The sequence below is a fragment of the Euphorbia lathyris genome, chromosome 4 (genome assembly GCF_963576675.1).
Source record: "Euphorbia lathyris chromosome 4, ddEupLath1.1, whole genome shotgun sequence".
In the NCBI taxonomy this organism is placed as follows: Eukaryota; Viridiplantae; Streptophyta; class Magnoliopsida; order Malpighiales; family Euphorbiaceae; genus Euphorbia; species Euphorbia lathyris.
Window position 1 is genome coordinate 56,613,228 of NC_088913.1, and position 21,997 is coordinate 56,635,224.

At 36.6% G+C, this 21,997-nt stretch overlaps 1 protein-coding gene across 2 annotated transcripts; it reads left to right on the forward strand.

The window, feature by feature from the left end:
• Positions 1–203: 203 nt before the first annotated feature.
• Positions 204–9,078, forward strand: LOC136226383 (protein BTR1). Of its 2 annotated transcripts, none has more exons than XM_066014837.1 (9): positions 204–437; positions 520–633; positions 1,667–1,905; positions 2,009–2,115; positions 4,897–5,090; positions 7,609–7,676; positions 8,327–8,422; positions 8,504–8,565; positions 8,659–9,078. In XM_066014837.1, exons 2-9 carry the CDS (start codon positions 549–551, stop codon positions 8,753–8,755), a joined length of 948 nt encoding a protein of 315 aa, XP_065870909.1. In that variant the 5' UTR covers positions 204–437; positions 520–548; the 3' UTR covers positions 8,756–9,078. The 2 variants fall into 2 exon arrangements, with proteins under 2 accessions (XP_065870909.1, XP_065870910.1); XM_066014838.1 differs by having other exon boundaries at positions 204–377.
• Positions 9,079–21,997: the final 12,919 nt, after the last annotated feature.

The following is a 21,997-nucleotide window of genomic DNA, read 5'->3' on the forward strand; positions in this document are numbered from 1 at the left end:
AATAAGGCAGAAATTTGCAAGTTGGCGAATTACCAAAAACACAGATGATAGCATCTAATCTGTGGTGGGTCGTGCTAAAACGTGGTTAAAGAGCCCAACAAAATAAAGAAGCAAGAGATAAGATTATGGTTACTACTTGTAATAAAATAATTAAAAAAAGAAAAGAAATAGGGAAATAAATTACAGTCCACGCCTCCAGGGTGCCGAAAACAAAAAAACCGCCTAATTAGCTTAAGCTTATATTGCAATTTGCAGAGAGGCACAGTTACACACAAACAGACGCCATCTCTCCTTCTCCTGCAGCTCACCGCCTATCCACACGCGCCACCGAAACCCCCTCCTTAATTCCTCACTTCTTCCGACCATTATACTCCACAGTATTTCCCCTTCTCTCTTTTCTTCTAATCCTCTTTCTCTTCTTTCTCTTCGCTGGCATTGTGAGTATACTGATTGTTCGATTTCTATTTGCTTTTGATACTATACGATTGACTCGGTTTTTTTGCTTTTTTGTTCTTGCAGGAGGAGGAAGGAGTAGACGATAACCTGAAATGGAGTCCACTGAGTCATCTTACGTCTCATCTCCAGAGGCTACGCGGAAGAGATCTCCTCCACCGCCTAAATCACCTACTTCTGGTATCTGATCTGATCTACTTTTTCTCTCGAGATTTCTAGGGAATGAATTTTTTGAATTTGTCGCGTTATCCGTTTTTAGAGCTAATTTTGAGTTCTAGGAAGCAAGCGCGATGGGTTTTTGCGTTGATTGTGCATTTCTGTTGTGTTCTTTCTCTGTCTTGAGTTTTTGTGAGAAATTGATAGGAGAATGTAGGGCGTTTGTAATGTCAGTGCTAGAATCTGTTTGGTTTTAGAAGAATATGTAAAACGGCGGATAAGCTAAATTTAAGAGTTGCATTCAACTGGTTTGGCTTTAGAAAGAGATTCTGACCTATGGTGTATTGTATAGCTGAGATTACGTTCTAAATTTTCTGTGTATCAACAGTGTCAATGAAAATGTAGCTAGAGTGTGGTTTTAGTGAACTCTTAGTTTGATTCCAGCAAAGTGTGAATCATTAATTGTGCTCTTTAAGTCTAAACAATACAATTACTTAGTTGATACTCTGTTTAGTGTTCTTTTAATTTGTATTTTCTACTATAAATAGAGTTATAACATAAGGTTTTAGATTCATAATATTACACAGTGCAATCTTTTATGTGTAGGATCACTCAGAGTTTTTATTTAGGTTCTTCATTGAAAGAGTGAATATACCTAGTTTGTTGTTTTGAAATTTTACATGTATTTTAAGTTGGGTGCAGTTGATCAAGTGGTAATGCTTGTCTATAATGATAGTCATATTGAGAGCTTTTTTGGAAGGCATATATGGAGTTATCTTCCTGGGTTAAGTTCTCTGTGCGCAACTCTGTTAGTTAATATGGTTATAGAGAGTGGATGTTTCTAATTTGCATTTTCCCCCTCCATTGCTGTAAATGTAATGATGTATATATTGGCCAGCAAAGAAAAGATAGTCATACAGTGTAGCATTATTAAATTTTAAATATTGATTTCCTGACCAGCAAGCTTATGTGACTAATGAACTTATGCTCTGGCCTAGAAGTTGACTTGTATGCATTTCTTCTAATCTGTTTTTTTATTATGTTCTGTTGCTATCAGATTCTGCTGAGAAGGCAACATACATTAGATTCCTTATCTCAAATGCTGCAGCTGGTTCAGTGATTGGAAAGGGTGGTGCCACAATTACTGATTTTCAATCACAATCAGGTGCAAGAATTCAGTTGTCACGCAATTATGAATTTTTCCCTGGAACATCTGATAGAATAATTATGATCTCTGGAACCTTGGATGATGTGTTAAAGGCTGTGGATCTTGTTCTTGCTAAATTGCTTAGTGAGGTAATTATTTTGATGCAGGCATATTCCACACATACTAATTTTATTTATTTGTTTTTTAATTATTTTTATTGTGTTCATTCATCAATCTCTTTTTCTTCATCAGCTTCATACTGATGACGGTGTTGATGTTGATCCAAGAACCAAAGTGAGACTAGTTGTTCCAAATAACTCTTGTGGTAGCATAATTGGGAAGGGAGGATCTATTATAAAGTATGATATACTGGTTCTCTTTCTTTCTTGAAACAATATATCGAATTGCGATAGCTTGAATAGTTGAAGGAATGATGTTATTTAGTTAAAGAATTAATTTTTGATGGTTTATACTTGAATCCTTAGAAATAATTGGAATCATGATAAGGCATAGGAAAATTGTTTTCTTTTCTTTTTACCTCATCTATCTCAATATATTCCTTGACTGAGACTGAATTTGTTCAATATCATTTAAATTTCTTCCATTCAGTAGCTAATCCAGAAAAGATTGTATGCTGCTGTGGCATATTTTTTTTTTTTTTAATACTGCAAGAAGCTACTTCAGCCATTTTTAGCTTTTTTTATTTCACTACTGCATCCTAACAGCTGTTTGATTTTTTATTTCCAAAACCATAGTTTGCATATGCATTATTTTTGTTGCTTAGGTTCTTATTTATTGATCATAGATGGTTCAAAATTTCTTTCAAGAACCTTTCTTAGATGAATCTGGAGTCTGTCTTTAGATTATTTTGGTCACTGATTCAGTTTTCCTGTTACCTGACTATTTGGATGGATTTCAGAGTGGATTCATATTGTTTTTTTTTTTTTTTTTTTTTTTTTTTTTTTTTGTGGCCTGTAGAATTCTTAACGATACCATTTGCTTTATGCTTCAAGTTATAGGTAATGATGAACATGGATCGACTGTATGCATCTAGGTTTAGGTGACTCTTGACTGGAGTAAGATGCTTGTTTGATGTGCAGAATGATATATTTCTTGTTATGTTTGCTGTCTCTTTTTGTTAAAGGTCATTTTTAGTCCACATTCTATGTCTCCAAGCAGGACTTCTCCCTGTGTGGTTCCTTTGTTCATCAATGGTAGTATACTAGTGTAATTAAAAGTTTAATTGTCTTTAAGCCAATGAGACCTCAGATTGCCTGAGATGCTGGGCTCCAGCATAGGCGCTACTTAAATAAAGGTAAAACATATAAGAAAACAGCATTGAAGTCTTATGAAATAAACATAAATCATATGAACTGTAATTATCATCATCATATTGAAGATTCAGAAAAGCAAAAGAAGAACAAGCACAAAAAGAAGAAATACATCTAACTCAATTTGGTGTGATCTTCTTCACCATGTAGAATTAATTTTCATTTAATCTTCTTCTTTTTGCTTGTCAAAGCTGCTTGTTTGTATTTTCTAATTCTCTCACTAGCACATAAGGGGCAGCACATTCTGCAGTCTCTAAAACCTCTTTAATACTGATGTTTCCTTTTTGGAATAGTTTTCAAAATTCTAAAAGAGTCAAGAGTATATGGAAGGCATGCCTCTGTTTACCTATTGCCTGTGCTGAGGCCTAGGCAGTGTGCCTCATTGAAGGCACTGCTGCATTGCCAATTTGAAGTAGTCTTCATTTAGCATACCTTGCAGGTGAAAAAGTCTTTTGCCACATCCAAATGGTGGATCCTTTTGGTGGAGGGGAAAATTGAAAATGACAAGCAAGTCCTAGGAGTGGTGGCATCTATGTCTTGTTATGCTAAATTGCACATTCACTTGCCAGCGCAGTAGTAGCTAAACTAAATAGAGGCTTAATTGAATTTTGATCTGGACCTTGGGTCTTGAGGATGTATTGGATATGATTTGGATACTTTGATCATAAGTGGTGAATAAGTTGTGTGGGCTTCAAATGAGAGTTTGATTATAGTTAAATGTGTATTAATAATATATCTTGTTGAATGTAGTGTGTCCTTCAAAATGATTGACCACACTTCTAAGCCTTCTTTGATCTATGTATTAGTTTGTGCCTTGTGTTGTGGGTTCTTATATTATTTGATTTATATTTTGAAAGAGCTTTGCCTACATATTTTTGTGGTTGTCACTTCGAAAATTCTATATTTACCTTTAAAAGGAATTGTTAGAGAAGATCACTTTTACAAGCTACATATGTGATTTATTATTATTATTATATATATATATATATATAGTCAGGTATTAATATGAATTGGGCCTTTAACTATTAGCTTAAGCTTATCATGGCAACCTCATTATTTGGTGGAATTAAAAACACATGGTGAGATGGGCCTGTGTTGTGCACGCTTCAAGCCCAGTCCCGATTTGCGTGCGGGGTGTGTCAGATATTAATATGAATTGTGCCTTCAACTATTAGCTTAAGCTTTTAGTTCAATTGGTTCCTTCACTTATATATATATATATATATATATATATATATATATATATATATATAAGTGCATATGTTTGTTTGGACTGTTAAACTTTTTAATAGGACTTGTAAGTTTTAACAGAAACTGGAGCATCCGATGCTATCTTATGGCCCTGTGCATTTTTTATTATTATCCCTGGATGCTTCTATACCATATGCCTCAGTATGAGATATGCAGAAAATTTGTAATGTGTTTGGTTCTACACTTTTTTCTCTCTTTCCTGCTATCTTGATGATTGGAATTTATGTAAACCCAATGGGCGTGCTTTGTTACTTCTTTCCCCTTTTTATAAATCATGTTTCATTGTGGTATTGTTTCGCCAAGAGCTATAACATTATTGTGTTAACCCTATGGGGGTATATCATTATTTCTTTCCCCTTTTCTCAAACCATTTTCCATTGTGGGCACTATTTTTTAGCATAATAAATATTGCTGTTTTCTTTACTCAATTTTAACCAATTGAATTGTCATTTTCAGTAATCTTTGTTCAACATGAGCTATAGGTTAAATGGATTTGTAGCAGTGTTAAGCACTGGGAGAAAGAGATGGATGTTGAGACCTGAATTTATTGTTTTACAGGTCATTCATTGAAGAGTCCCAAGCTGGAATTAAGATATCTCCACAGGATAATAATTTTTACGGGTTGAATGATAGGCTGGTCACAGTGACTGGAACTTTGGAAGAGCAGATCCGAGCAATTGATCTTATTTTGTCCAAATTATTTGAAGATCCTCATTACACACAGACAATGAATGCCCCATTTTCATATGCAGGTCTGTCTCTTGCCATTAGCTTGTTAACCTTACTTTGGTTTATACACGACCTGGTTTTAGCTTGCACAATGATTTGGAACAAATTTGGATTTATCTCCATTAGCTTTAGTATGGGTTGTGAGACAATTCGGAAATTTTAAGACAACTTCTTTTGCAATCAAAATTGGAGCTGCTTAGATTGGCTTTGATGTAGAAAATTAAGAAACAAGCAGAGAAAAAAGGGGAATAGACAACCATGCAGTAGTCAATTCTGCCTCTAAACTAAATTAGATTCCATACATTCCTTTACTAAAAAGCCGAGGAAAGCAATTTAGTCACATACATATAATGGGACTCTGATGGAGCTAATAGGCAGGAAATTTAAAGCGTCCTTAGTCATTTTTTGTTTAGATATTCAAGGAATATGGGTATTTGATTTCTAAATTTTCCGGAAGTGCCCTAAACCCTAAACCCTTTTTATCAGCCTTCTGACTTGTCAATTTCATTTCCCGATCCGGTTGGTTTAGGATAGCATAAAAGCCTTTTTGTTGGTGTAGTGTTGGAATCCAAATCTTTAAAAGATGAGGTTGGTTCTTTCAAGTAGTAAGTGTTTAAGTACTTCGCTTTAGTTCCATAAATACCCAGTTTTTGTATGTTTTAGTTTGCCTTTCAGTTAATATATGTTCCTGTAAATTTTGTTATAGTTATATGTTGCAATTCCCTACTTAGGTGCACTACCAAGGGGTTTTATGTGTGGAACTTAGATAATTTGTTATTTCTTTGGTTGTTCCATTGCCTCAATTCCTGAATTCATACCCATCCTAAGGATCATAGGAATCTAAAATTACAAGCCTTACAAGCTTCATATGTTAATGAGTGAATGTTTTGATTATTTGCTATAGGGAGCTCCAAACATTAAGATTAGAATTTGTAAAAAAAAAAAAAGACTTCAATTGGCCTTTGTAGGTGATGTCTAATGTGGGCCAGAATGGAATTTCGAATCATTTTGACCCTTGAACTTGGGACATTTGTCATTGTTCTAAAATGGCTGAAGATGACAAGTTGAAGGAAAAGATTGAAAGGTTCATCTGGGCCATATTGGCTACTGCTTACATGTTGAAGGGACAATTTAGTCTTCAATTCGAAAATAATACTTATGGCTGCTAAATGGAGATTGGGGAGTAGCAATATTGGTAGAAGATAGCGGGCATCTATGGAAGAGCAAGAAATCGGTGTAACTTTGGAATTAAAAGATTGCCTTTGTAATCAAAATAGTTTTCTTCTTCCCTATAGTATGATCATTAATTATTATAATTCCCTTACTAGCTTGTTGTATATCTTTTCACCCAAAATGAAATCATTAACCTTTAGTGAATACTTTGATTCAAAACCAATTTCTACTTGATCTAGTGTCATCATTTTATTTCTTTTTCCTTTTTCCTTTTATTTTATTTGGAGACCATGGTAAATTGCAAAATAATATTGAAAGGCATTCTTTGAGGAGGGAAAGGATAGCCAATCTTTTAACCAAAATTAAACTCATTAATATTAAAAGATCAATGTTGAGAATAAAATGAATCTCAAATTGGCTTTAGATTTTTTTTTTCCCTGAAGAAAATGGTAGATTATGGAATGGTATGGAAACAACGCATTTTATGAAGAAAAAGAGGATACACAATGGTGTTTGGTCGTTAAGAAAACATCTTAGATTGGATCTTACAAATGTATCTTTGGCAGCCATCCAAATTTAAATATTTTGATAAGTTTTTCGATGACACTGAAACTGCATGCTAGTGATATTCAAGAGACTACTAAAACCTAAATGATTTATCATGAAATTTGGTGTTCTGTAAATACCTAATTGAAATGAACCTATTGTATAGCTAAATGTGCAAGAATTATATATTTTATTAGCTGTAAGTATCGTATTCACTGTCACGTGTACCGCTGTTAAGGATGACATGTAAAAATATGGGAGGTTTACATGATTTGTAATCTCCATATCCAAAAGGAAGCTGGATGCTAAAAGTCAATTGGTTGAGGGTCCTTAGCAATCTTGTGACGTACTTTTTATTAGTATGTTGTTCTCTAACAACTTCTAATGACAGATGCTTTTAGAAATATACCTTTATAGTAGTCCAAAATGCGATGGATGAGGATGCATGGTAACAATACAATTTTCACATGGCATATAATGCAGGACCTTTAAGTTAAATGATTTGATTGAAGAGGAAAATTGTTGCACGGCTAGATTGAGGTTTTATTAGATGTTGGGGCTTACTTTGATTATCATTTGATAGGGGTATTCCTTCAAGATAAATGAATGATAATGAGTTGCCTTTATTTATTTGTTATTTTTTTTAACTTTAATAGTAGGAATTTTGAGCAAAGACTACATGACATGGTTCTATTGGTTGCAAATGTTGTATTTTATCTATGATTTAATTGCATTAGGATTTCCGCAACTTGCAACTTAAGAATTTTTTCCTCTTGTTCCATGATATTTCATGTGCTCATGTTCTTCGTTTTCTTGCAACAGTAGCATACAATTCGATGAATAATTATGGAGTAAATGGGGCTGGAGGAGGAAAGTTTCAGAATAGCAAGGTTTATTCTATTCCATAATGCTTTAATGTAATTTGCATTGACTAGTGCTACATATTGTTTCTTTTGCTAGGAAATAGATTACTTGTTACTTTGTTTTGTTATACATTGTGGCAATACTATTGGTGCCCAGTGGTACGCGGACTTTCTGCCTTCAATTTATCATGAATGAAGTCAGTTAATTAGTTGAGTGATGATTTTCTGTAGATAGTCCATATATTATTTGAACTGCACCACTGACGATTTTCTGTAGATAGTCCATATATTATTTGAACTGCACCACTGACGATGGACTTCCAGAAGTATCAAAATAATTAATTGAAGAGTAACATCTTTGGAGTGTTTGGTAAACAATATCAGGACTACTCATGAATTACTAATATTCTACAATGTATTTGTATGATGGTGCATTCCAGTCGTTAAATCCCATTTAGAATGTGTAGGCATTGTAGTCGATAATTTGATATGGTTTTGTAAGTTTGACACTTTGGTAGTTGAGCCTGAGATCTAATGGAGTATAGATCTCCGTACAAGGCAGTAGCTTCATATGGATATAGCTAATCCATCTGCCTTTTCCTTATTCTGAAAATTTCCATGAGTTTCTACTTTCTTCTAGTTCAGTGATTGCCATGTAACATTTTCATGTTCTCCAGGAAGACCGTACCAATTCGGTGACAATTGGCGTTGCAGATGAGCATATTGGGTTGGTTGTTGGTCGTGGTGGAAGGAATATAATGGAGATCAGCCAGGTCTTTGTCAACAGATCACCATCGTATAGTTATGTAATATTGTCTATGCGCTAATTAACACTAGGCACTTTGTATTGGCAGGTGAGTGGGGCCAGGATAAAAATATCAGATAGAGGGGATTTCCTGTCTGGAACAAATGATAGGTATGAGAAACAGATCTAAGTTTGGTCTTTCTAATACCAAAAGTCCATGTTGGTTATTCATTACCACTTTAATTTCTTGCATCTGAATTGCAGGAAGATCACAATCAGTGGTTCACAGAGAGCTATACGTGCAGCTGAGGGCATGATAATGCAGAAGGTAGCTTATGCTTCTGAGAGGGGGGAGGATTAAGATTTAGATACTTTTGAGTTATTTTTGTTCTGGTATTTTTGGTGGACCTAGCAATTTCTTTATATATTTTCGTATTTTGAAATTTGTCCATATACCTCCTTTTCAAAGATGAGTTGGTGTCAGTAAGTTTCAAATTATTATTAGAAGCCAAAAAGAGCAGAATACACTTCTGATATATAGAAGAAGAGCTTTCTGTAGGATATTTAGATCAAAAAGTTTGTTTTGGGTGAAGAAAAGTTGTTGGATATTTAGGCAGTAGTCACTTTTATAACTTGACTTCTCTTTTTCCGGGTTAGGTTTAACTTCATTTATCTTTTGATTCATATGTAAGTTCCAATTTAGCAAGTTTTGCATCATACCTATGTTTTGAAAAATGAATCTCTGCTTTATGAAAATAAAGAGAGTGTAGATTTTGCTGGTTTCGTTAGATCTTTTCTATTTCCTACCTTTATATTATTCTTTTATTTGTTCTTTACAGTAATTTGTAATCATTTAATTACCTAAAATTTGTCACCACAAACATAGTGGAAAATAGAGGTGCAAGACATTGGTAGAAATAGCCCAACCAATATAGAGAAATAGATTGAACCAACCAAAAAGATGTAGAAAAATAGATTATTTCATTGAAGAACTGTCAAATAACTAAGAAGGATTTCATCAAAAACTATGCCATCTGTGGATTAGAGAAGGCAAAAAAAATTGTTTGTTGTTTCAAATCTTTGCCATTCTACCATGCTATTTGTGGACTAGAGAAGACAAAAGACGGTGTGGTGTTTAAAGGAGTATATCACACACAGGTGTTACACTCTTTTCACCTATTTTAACCTTTCATCAATTCACCTCACATAACAACCTTCCTCAGCATCATTCCAATCCACCTACTCCACTTGTTTGTTCTTTATAGTATTTTTACCTTATTTTCATCTCTCTTGTTTGTTGTAATTGTTATACTTAAAACACACACACACATACATATATATATATATATATATATATATATATATATATATATTTGCTGATCCCTTTTGAATTAATGAAAAAGAAATCGTTTTTTCAAGATGGTGTCAAAGCAAAAAACACTCTTCAGTCTATTCTTTCTTCGGCAAATGAAATACCATCTTTTTCCTTTGTATCTCATATCCTTAATGGGTCAAATTACCATCCACGACTATGCTTTGTGAAAGTTACGTTAATGTCAAAGAACAAGTTTGGGTTTGTTGATGCAACGACTCAACACCATCAATTCAATATTCGAATTGACCTTTAGTTCTCAATCTTCGAATTGGTAGAGATGTAATACCATCGTTGTTTTTTTTAGGGTATTTTTAGGGTAAATTTCAAATAAAACCCCTGTGGTTTCACTAATTTTTAGATAAAGGACTGTGGTTTACTTTTTGTCAAAACGATGATTGAGGTTTTCAACTTTAACAAAATAAGAACTTTTTCGATTGATACTATTAAAATCACCATTGACGACTTTAAAAATGACATATTTTAAGAACTACTAATATTCTAAGCAACTTTAATACTTCAACTTTTTTATTTTGAGATTATTTAGACGATGTTTGGTAAAGAGAGAAAGTTAATGTTTAGAGAGAGAGAGTTCCAAAAAAGATGATTTTCGAAAATCGAAAATGTAGTTCCGTAAAAAATATGACATTGAACAACTTTAATTCTTGAAAATTTTCATTTTCAGGTCGTTAAAGATGATTTTAATAGCATTAATCCAAGTACGAAACCTCAATACTCGTTTTGACAAAAAGTAAACCACAGTCTTTTATCTGAAAATTAGTGAAACCATATGGGTTTTATTTGAAATTTACCATTTTTTTTTTTTTTATGGTTTCTTCATGTTGTTTCACCTCAAATTGCTCAGAGTGTAATGTGGATTGATAAAGCAAATAATGTCTGCACAAATCTACATGAATGTTTTGCACAATCCGATTTGTTAAAATCTCAGAGGTGGAGGAGATTCATGGGCTCATGGAAGGAGTGCTTGGAATTACATATGATATAGTATCAAGTTATTGGGCTTTTGGCAGTTGGGTCCTGACCATGATCCGAAGTCGGCATACGGGTCCAATTCCATCAAAGTCCATAATTGCGTTTTTTTTTGCCGAAGCTATGACTTCAGCCACTTGACGTTCGAAGATTTCTCTTCGGGAGCTGCTTAAAGAGACAAGTGAACCAATGAACACTTTGGATTCCAAAAGCACACACCCTAATCTCATATATGTCACAACACGGAAAGATAGGGTCCGAATACCAATCAAATGTTGCCACATGTTCATGTGTACCTCATTTTTACTTATAAAAAACTTGGAAGCCCATGTTCACAAGTATTTTATTGCAATCATTTTATTACTTATTTCCCTGTTATAAGTTAGCTTAATATTTTTTTAGGTATCCTCTGACTTTAGGATCAGAGAGGGTTTGTCGGAATACCGGTCCCATTTTCTGGCGTTTATTGTGATCTCAGGTCACCGGAAAGCACTCAGAAATGGAGTTTTCAAGAAGATCCATATCATAAAGTATTAAACAAATTTGAAGCCGATGCCAAAGTGTGATTGCGATCCATTATGTGGGTTTGGAGTTCTTGCCAAATACGCAATCAATTTGACGAGAATCAGATAATTGATTCGCTTCAAGGTTTCAAGGTTTAAATGAAGAACATGCAAATGTTTGTTCACAAATTCTTTTAATGGAGCCATTGCCCAATTTAAATCCAATTTTTTGCCTTGTCTCTTAATTTGAGAGAAAACCGAATCTATCTCTTAAATCATTATATGCAACAACTTTTGTTTGAAATGTTAATCCTCAAAACACATCTCCAAACTTCTAAAAATCCCCAAACAATACTAGGAAATGCTATAACAATAAAAACAAACCATATTACACACATTGCGATAGTTAGGACACTAAAAAAAAAATATGTTAAGAAAGAGCATAGACATCCTCCAAATTATACAAGCAAGAACAAAAATCACAAGGAGAATTTTTCCAAGGTAAATCATACAAGTACATATGGAAGATGTTAATGATGATTATGAGGATACATGTCAATAATCAATGACAGTTCAAACAAAGTCGTAACAATATGTTCTAATAAGGGATCAATATCACTAGTTAAAGACATTGCTGCCTTCAAGCTTGAATCAAACTAATAAAGTGAACTCACATGTCAGCAGTATCAACATTAGCTTAAATTTCAACTATTATGGTACAATTCTCAACAACATTTTAAATTACTCTACTATTAATGCCGGAATTATTGATACTGGTGTGGCAGACTACATTACTTGTAATCTCAAGTTTTTCAAATCTTACAAGGAAATTGAAGGTTGCTTTGTTTAGTTACCAAATGGTAGTAATGTAGAAGTTTCATAATTACCACGGTTTCTCTTCAACCCAATCTCATCTTCAGTAATGTGTTTCATGTGTCTTTGTTTAATTATAATTTGAAATCTACAAATAAGCTCACAGCAACAGACAAAATAAGAATTATAGTGACTGAGAGTTGTTGCATGATACACTATCTTATAAGAGAGGAGATGATTGGCTATGCTAAAGAGGAAGGGGGGTTTGTATCACTTAGTTCAATAAGGTTCAACCAAATTCATTGTAAACAAAAATATTTGAATAATAAGATTCTTGTTTATTTGTTTTAATTGCTGCCTATGACGAATGTCCAAACGACTAAAAAAAGGCCCCATTAACTGAATCGGAGCACCTAAGAGCATCCCACCTAGATATAAATGAGACCCAAAATGACATGTCATTAGAGCATGTGTAACTTCAGTATTTTTAGGGGTTAAAATTAAAATAAAAATAAATTAAGAATGGCTGAATGCATAATTGGGACAGCAAGTGGAGATGCAATTTGAGGCGCCAGAAACACCTCAATTGGCGCGTGTGTTACACGCACCGTGTACCACACTCCCTTTTTGTTTTCTGTCTTTAGATTTTAGGGGTTAATTTTACAGTTTGTTACTACATATAGTTACAAACTATATTTAGACACAACCACTCTAATGGTTGGTCACAACTCTTCCCTTCAAAGTAACAAGCAGATAACATCCACTAGGGATGCTCTAAGTGGACTAGTACGGTTGATTTCTTGAATATTGTACAATGATATGTCTATATATGTATATAGCTTTAATCAATTATTTTTAGATAATTATTTTTTATAAATTTAACAATTATTCTAGGTTTTGGATAATTTAAAATTTTCATTTACTTTTTTCAAAACGTAGATTTTTAATGTCTATTTATCATTATAAATTACTCTAGATACGATATATCAATATTAAATTTATAATTGTATGAATTAAATTTGTATTTAGTATATGACATTTTTTTGAAACATAGTATATGACATTTAAAAGAAAAAAAAAAGAGACAATTAGTAAAGTGAAATGAAATTAAAATCATCTTGGGTTGCACTTTCAGTCTGCTACCTTCGTGGAATCCTATCCTAGGGTATGATTTTGATGAATGTGTTAAAGATAAAGAGATTGATTGAGTGAATGACAGCATGATGGGGCAGTGTACAATAAGCATAAATGTGGCAGACACCCGACCCTTAATTTTATTCAATTGAGTACTCATACTCATTCAAGCATCTCCTATCTGTGAATCTCGGATCCGTCATTATCCCACATGTTTCTGAAACTGTTACGGATCATGAACCATCTGTAGTTCAAGAATTACAAGATCTGAAGTCCTCTTATAAGACTCAGTTGTTTTTTTCTCTCATAGGAACGAAGCTCTTTTAGATCCTACTAGTTTACCGGAAAATATGGAGGAAAATATTTTTTTAGTTTTTTAGTGTTTGTCTTTTTAGAAAAATAAGTCAATGAAAACTTTCGGTTTAGCCAATATAAAAATTTATAAAGAAACTGAGGAAAATGTTTTACATTTTTTAAAAGGCCTAATACATAAATAACCCCTGAACTTGTCCAAATGTTGCAACTGCCCCCGAACTTTCAATTGTAACAACTTACCCCTCAAACTTGTCCAATTGTAAAACATAACCCCTCAAACTTGTCTAATTGTAAAACATAACCCCAAATGGCTGACATTGACTGCAATTGAAGTAACACGTGAAATACAAATGTTGCAACGTTCATGGAGTGTGATAATCAGATTTTTGGCGTGATATGAATCCGCCCTGTCCTTTACTGATCAATTAGAGGTTGTATTTAAACCCTCATTTTGTAAGGATAAAGCACTTTTATCAATCAAATATCATTTCTCATTGAGATTAAGGTTTATACCTTTGTTTATCAGGATTCACTCCTTCTAGTCTAGCTAGAGAAGAAGATCTTTGTTGGTTTACGATTAAAACCTCCATTTATCGCTTTCAATCTGTATCAGTTGGTATTAGAGCCAATCGTTTCCTGACCCGAAACTTCTTTTGGCAATGGTTCAACCCCGACAACCGCAAGATTCCATGGAAACCAGTGACCGGAGATATGAGGAGCTGAGAGAGCACCTCGCGGAACAAATCCAGGCCAGCCTTGAGCGGTAGAAACAAAACGACCAACGGTTCCAGGAGCTAACCGCTTCCCTGGAAAACCTCAGATTGGAGATCCGTGCAGTGGTCAGACCAGCCGCCGGGGAGTCCGACCAGAGGAGGGAAGGAGTCCTTGAACCACGACCCCAAAGGCAACCCACGCCACCTCGACTACCATTGGCAAATGTCCAACTTCCACGAATGGGTCCTAGGGATCCTGAGGTAAGAAGACCCAACTTTGTCCTTGTACATAACGCTGATAGTGATAGTGATGATTTTGAGGATATTGGGGATAATGGTGCCTTTAGAACTGTGAGGAATGGTGGTCCGATTGACGACAGACGTGTGGGTATTGCTAGGGCAGAACCAGATCTAGGGAACTTTGATAGAGATGATGCCTTTAAGCTAAAAATAGACTTACCGTCTTTTGGAGGCGAATTGGATATAGAGGGGTTCTTAGATTGGTTATCGGAAGTTGAACGTTTCTTTGAGTATGCTGGTATTCCTGATGAGAGGAAATTTAGACTGGTGGCGTATCGCCTGAAGGGTGGCGCATCAGTTTGGTGGGATCAGATGAGGGAAGAGAGGAGAAGAGGGGGCAGAGATCTGATTAGATCTTGGCTACGGATGAAGGCGATGCTGAGGGAGCAGTTCTTACCACCGGACTATGAACATTATATCTACAGTTCCTACAGAGGATGCTCTCAAGGGACCCGAAGTGTCCATGAGTATACTTCTGAGTTCTTAAGGCTTTCGGCGAGAGCCAACCTGTCTGAAACTGAAAGCCAAAAGACCTCTAGGTATCTAGAAGGGTTGAGATACAATATCCAGGATCGTATTGGCACACAGATGGTGGTTAGAGTACAACATGCTAGGAATTTAGCCCTCAAGGCTGAGTCCCAACTGACCGGGAGATCCAGGAGATCCGCCACTACTGAGTATACGCCTGGAGGAAGAGATAACATGAAGTCTTACGATAAAGGCAAGCAGGTGGCGAGTGCCAGTGGGGCCAAGGTTAACAGTGTGGGAAGGGGATCCGTTGGAGATACTAGACCATACAAAGAAGCCCCTATACCACCCAAGAGCAACAACCCGTATGCAAGGCCAGCACCTTTTAAATGTTTTCGGTGCAATGAGCCAGGACATAGATCCAACGAGTGTCCTAGAAGGAAGAGCGCCAACATGGTGGAGAGGTATGAAGATGACTATGACGAAGAGGATGAAGTATTTTGTGAACCCTTGGGAGAAGATGATGAGGTGGCGGGTGAAGAGAGGTACGCCATTCATGTGGTACGGCGTTTGTTAGTCTCCAACCGGATAGAGGGCGATCAGAGGCACCGACTATTCAGGACCCGCTGTCTTGTGAAGGGCGGGCGATGTAATGTGATAATAGATAGTGGGAGCCAAAAGAACATTGTGAGTAGCAGCGCCGTTCAGAAGTTCGGGTTGTTGGTAGAGGCGCACCCTGATCCCTACAGGGTGGGATGGATTAAGAACGTGGGCGAGTTGAGGGTGACCCAGAGATGCAAGGTACCGATTGAGATCGGTAACTACCATGATGAAGTCTGTTGTGATGTGGTTGACATGGACGCATGCCACCTATTATGGTTAAGGCGAATCCACCCACGCCGGAAGAGAGAACACTTACAGATTTGTGAAGAATGGGGTGAAGTTTGTCCTTACACCAATGGTGAGAGAGCCAAAGACCGACGAGAAGTCTACCTTGGTAGTCTGTCCTACACACAAATCGTTCGTCAGCGAATGTGAGGAGAGCCAGATGGTGTATGTGGTGATGGTTAAGGCGAATCACGAGGCCGCCCGAAGGGGCGAAAGAGAGATGCCAAATGAAGTGACCCGCCTACTTGGCGAATATCAAGATTTGTTCCCCGACGAACTGCCGAGTGGGTTACCACCTTTGAGAGATATCAAACATCATATCGATCTGGTGCCTGGGGCTAGTTTGCCAAGCCTCCCACATTATCGAATGAGCCCAAAGGAGAATGATGTCATGAGATAAAAAGTGGAGGAACTCATCGAGATGGGATACGTTAGGGAGAGTATGAGTCCTTGCGCTGTTCCAGCTTTACTTACACCGAAGAAGGATGGGTCTTGGCGGATGTGTGTTGACAGTAGGGCTATTAACAAGATCACCATCAAGTATAAGTTCCCGATTCCAAGGTTGGATGACATGTTGGACCAACTTGGCGGATCTCGAGTCTTCTCCAAGATTGATCTCAGGAGTGGGTATCATCAGATACGAATCCGATCTGGGGATGAGTGGAAGACTGCCTTCAAGAAAAGAGATGGATTGTATGAATGGTTAGTTATGTCCTTTGGGATGACCAACGCCCCTGGTACTTTTATGAGACTGATGAATCAGGTGCTTCGCCTGGTGATTGGGAAGTTCGTAGTTGTGTATTTTGACGATATTTTGATCCACAACCAGACCTTGGCGGAACATGAAGAGCACTTGCAGACAGTGTTTGACCTGTTAAGGAAACACCAACTATACGCCAACACCAAGAAGTGTGACTTTGTCATGGAGAGCTTAGTTTTCCTTGGATTCGTGGTCAGCGGGAGTGGAATCCAAGTTGATGGGGAGAAAGTAAGAGCCATCCGAGAATGGCCTACTCCGAGGAACGTGGTGGATATCAGGAGTTTTCATGGGCTAGCAACGTTTTATCGCCGATTCATTAAGAACTTCAGTTCCATAGTGGCCCCGTTGACGGAATGTTTGAAGAAGGGAAAAGGGGTTCGAGTGGGCGCACGCCCAAGAAGAGAGCTTCGCCTTGATCAAGGAAAAGCTGAGTATAGCGCCAGTGCTGGCGTATCCCGATTTTGACAAACTGTTTGAAGTTGAGTGTGATGCCAGTGGAATTGGGATTGGTGGTGTCTTGATGCAAGAAAAGAGGCCCATTGCATACTTCAGTGAGAAGCTCTGTGAGGCACGGCAAAGGTGGGCAACGTATGATCAAGAGTTTTATGCCGTAGTGAGGGCGTTGAAAGTATGGGAACATTACTTGGTGGGAAAAGAGTTCATCCTCTACACTGACCATCAAGCTCTCAAATACCTGGGAAGTCAGAAGCAACTTCGAAGCGCCATGCACGCCCGGTGGTCTGCCTTCATAGATAAGTTCCCCTATAAGCTTATCCATAAGGCGGGAAAACAGAACATAGTGGCGGACGCCTTGAGTCGGAGGGTTGCACTAATAAAAACAGTCAACCTGGAGACCGATTGTTTCGAACACATCAGAGGAGAGTACCTGGCGGATCCTGACTTTGGAAGTATCTGGGAGAAGTGCCAGCGCCAACCTGGGGATGGGGCGTATCACTTGATGGATGAGTATCTAATGAGGGGCAACCAACTTTGTTTACCCTGCACTTCTATCCGCGAGAAGGTGGTCCGAGATCTACATGGCGGATTCCTGGGGGGACATTTTGGGCGAGACAAGACATATGCAGCAGTGAGTTCCCATTATTTCTGGCCCAAAATGAGAAGAGATGTGGCGTACCTGGTAGAACGATGCTATATCTGCCAGACCGCCAAGGGACACGCTACAAATGCTGGCTTACAGCTACCCTTACCTGTACCAGAAACCATATGGGAGGATCTGTCCATGGATTTTGTCCTAGGGTTACCCAGAACTCAGAGAGGCATGGATTCCATCTTTGTGGTTGTTGACCGGTTTTCGAAAATGGCACACTTCATACCATGCCGTAAGACTAACAAACGCCTCAGCGACTGCCAAGCTATTCTTCAAAGAGGTTGTCAGACTACATGGTGTACCAAAGAGCATTGTCTCAGACCGTGACACAAAGTTCCTGAGTCACTTCTGGCGGACCTTGTGGGCTCTTTTTGATACTTCTCTGAAGTTTAGTATCACCGCCCACCCTCAGACAGACGGACAGACAGAAGTGGTCAATCGGACTCTGGGAAGCTTACTGCGCAGCAAATGTAAGGATAAACCCAGGATGTGGGACGTGGTTCTAGCACAAGCTGAGTTCGCCTACAATGGATCTGTACACTCGGGAACTGGGAAGTCACCCTTTGAGGTGGTATACACTAAGGCCCCGAATCATGTCCTTGATATAGCCCATCTTCCCAAAGGAAACGTGACTGCAAACCAGCTAGCCAAAGACTATGTCCAGATGCACCAAGAGGTGAAGGAGACTCTTGAGGAGAGAAACCAGAAACTAAAAGCTAAGGCGGACGAGCACCGCAGGGACCTACAGTTCGAAGTGGGAGATGAGGTCATGGTACACTTGGGAAAAGAGAGACTCGCCAACGCCACAAGCAGCAAGCTTCGACCGAGAAAGTACGGGCCATATAAGATCACCAAGAAGGTCAATGCCAATGCCTATCACATAGCTTTGCCAAATTGGCTTGGTAAAGTCTCACCGGCGTTCAATGTTCGTGACCTTAGCCCGTGGAAGTCAGATGGCCCTTTGGAGAACAACACAGACAAACCAGTGCCAAATTCTTTTAAAGAAGGAGAGAATGATGCGGACATCCTAACTGGGATCAATAATAACACGCGCCTTGGCGGATCTCCTCTTGGCGTTCCCACAGAGGTTGTATCTAAGAGGGCGGATCCCCTGGACACGCGAGCGGGGCGGATCTAGGCGTACGCCATGAGGCGTACCAACAACTACACTGGGCGGATCTCAAATTTACTTCCTGCCGAAGGAATTCATCAACAACCTCTGACGCTCCGTACCTGCACCTCTGTACCTATTGTCTAGGCGCATCACCTATCTTACCCTTTTATTGTTAACCATATTGTAACGCTAATAGGGGTAGTCCCTGTCCTTTACTGATCAATTAGAGGTTGTATTTAAACCCTCATTTTGTAAGGATAAAGCACTTTTATCAATCAAATATCATTTCTCATTGAGATTAAGGTTTATACCTTTGTTTATCGGGATTCACTCCTTCTAGCCTAGCTAGAGAAGAAGATCTTTGTTGGTTTACGATTAAAACCTCCATTTATCGCTTTCAATCTGTATCAGGTAGGAGAAACCTTGCTTTATAGTTATAGAACTTGCTGAAACATGGAACTTTTTTGCTAGGCAGTTTCCTGAAATATTTTTTTACAGTAGAAATACATAATTCAACAACAGAAAATAGCTAATGGAGGAGAGCAGTTACAAAACTTTCTTGTTAAAACTTATAACTTTCTTGCTGAAACGTGGAAATTTTTTACTGGACAATTACCTACATATTTTTTTACAGCATAAATATAGATTTTTGCAGCAGAAAAAGACTCAACAGTCTCGGAACAAAACTCTAACAACAATCAACAAAAATCTAACTCCAAGTTTATTTGGATTTCAATCCTTAGTCCTATCTTTTCCTTTCCAAGTTTTATAATTTCAATTACTATCTTTATAACTCTTTAATTTCAGTTTCAATTTCTTCAAGCATTTAAGCGTTTATTCTCAATTCGGCATTGTTTATATTAATTAAGTCATTTTTTTTTACGGTTTTAATTTCGAACCTTTAAACTTTTAGTCCTTTAAACGTTTTACAATCTTTGAATAGAAGTTAGATTTCATTCTTTTTCTATTTTTTCTACCATTAAAAAAAGCGAAACAACTACTTATTGATTTTGATTTTGAAGGCTTAAACAGTAATGACAGCTTTTTCTTGAATATTGATGTTTTTTTTTTTATTATCTAAAGAGAGATCGGTTGCAGCCAAAAAGAAATCAAATTCAAAGAGAAATTCCTTTAATTGAACACATAAAATGGGCTGAATAATAAATTTGGTGGATGAAATCTGTCTGAATGTGAATATGGTGGGGTGGGGGTCTGAGAATGACAATTGGCATGTTGTGTTTATTTTCAACTTTGATTTCATGCATGATTGCCTTGCCTTGCTTTCAACCATAGCAATCTATTTCATTCTCTTTCATGGAACTTACGACAAGTGCTATTCTCAATTCATCACTTTTCTATAATGTCTCACAGCTTTTCACCACTTTTTCTCTGCTCTCCTCATAAATCTATTCATCATCAAATTTTATATATATCATCGGTTTTAAAAACATAATTTATAATGATACATTTTAATAACTCTCTGTATAGAATTCAGTTTATTCTTACATTTATCATTATTTTCTTTTTGTTGTCCAAATACTAAAAAGTGCTAAATCTATAGGGTATAAATGAGTATTTATCGGAAAGAGAAATGAGAAAAATAAAGTCATGAGATATAAAATAAGACTTGTTGCATAAAGTTTTTTTTTTTCAACGACCTGGATTGATTATGAGACATATTCTCCTATTGTGAATGTGATCACTTTTCGATATCTCATTAGTTTGGTAGTATAAGAAAGATTGAGCATGCACGTAATGGATGTAGTTACAACTTATCTTTATGGTTAACTTGACAATGATATTTATATAAAAATCCCTAAAGGATTAAAACTAAGAGAAAATGTAAAAAAATGAGAACTTTATTCGATAAAGTCACAAAGGTCTTTGTATAGACTAAAAAATATGGGCGTATGTGGTATAATCGCCTTAGCGAATATTGGCTTTTAGGAATTTTCACATGCACCTTAATGAGCATGTAGAATTTGCTCATTCACCGTTAGATCTAGGCTTATTAAAATCCTAAGGTGGAGATTCAAAGCATCCTGAGGTTTAGATTTAATAAGCCTCTATCTAACGGTGAATGAGTAAATTCACTTGCTCATTAAGGTGCATTTGATCAAGACTGGCTTTGCTGAAATAGGGTTATAAGAATGATCAAATTTGTCCATATGTTTTTATAAAGGGACCGAAAACTGAATTTTCCATCATTTTTATCTATGTGCATGATTTGAATATTATTAGAATTTCTGAAGAGATTCCAAAAGTAGCAGATTAACTGAAAAATGAATTTAAGATGAAAGATCTTGGAAAGACAAAAAAATTTCATTGGCTTACAAATTGATCACCTAGAAAAGAGAATTTTTATTCACCAATCGACTTACACACATAAAAGATCCTTAAAAGATTTTACATGGACAAAACACATCCATTGAATAGCCCAATGGTTGTTTGATCACTTGATGTAAATAAAGATCCTTTCCGAACTCGAGAAGATAGGGAAGAAATTCTTGATCCCGAAGTACCATAATAGATGCACTAATATATCTTGCTAACAATATGAGGCTCGATATTGCTTTTTCTGTCAATTATTATCCAGATATAGCTCTACACCTACATAGAGGTAGTGTAATGGAATTAAGGATATATTCCGCTATCTTCAAAGAACTATTGATTTGGGTTTATTTTGTGCATGTAAATCTAAACGTATATTAGTTGGCTATGTGGATATAGGTTATTTATTTGATCCATATAAAGCTCAATCACAAACAAGTCATTTATTCACATATGGAAGTATAACTATATCTTGATGCTCTATGAAGTAAACTATTACAACTACTTCTTCAAATCATGATGAGTTAATAGCGATTCATAAAGCAAGTTGAGAATGTGTTTGCTAAGATCATTAACAAAGCATATACGAGAATCATATGATAGATCATCAGATAAAGGAACCTCGAGTACAATAAATGAAGATAATGTAGCTTGCATTTGTCAATTCAAGGAATGGTACACTAAAGGAGATATAATAAAGCACATTCACCAAAATTTTTCTTTACTCACGATCTTCAAAAGAATGGTGAAATCAATATTCAGGAAATTCGATCTAGTGATAATCTGGAAGATTT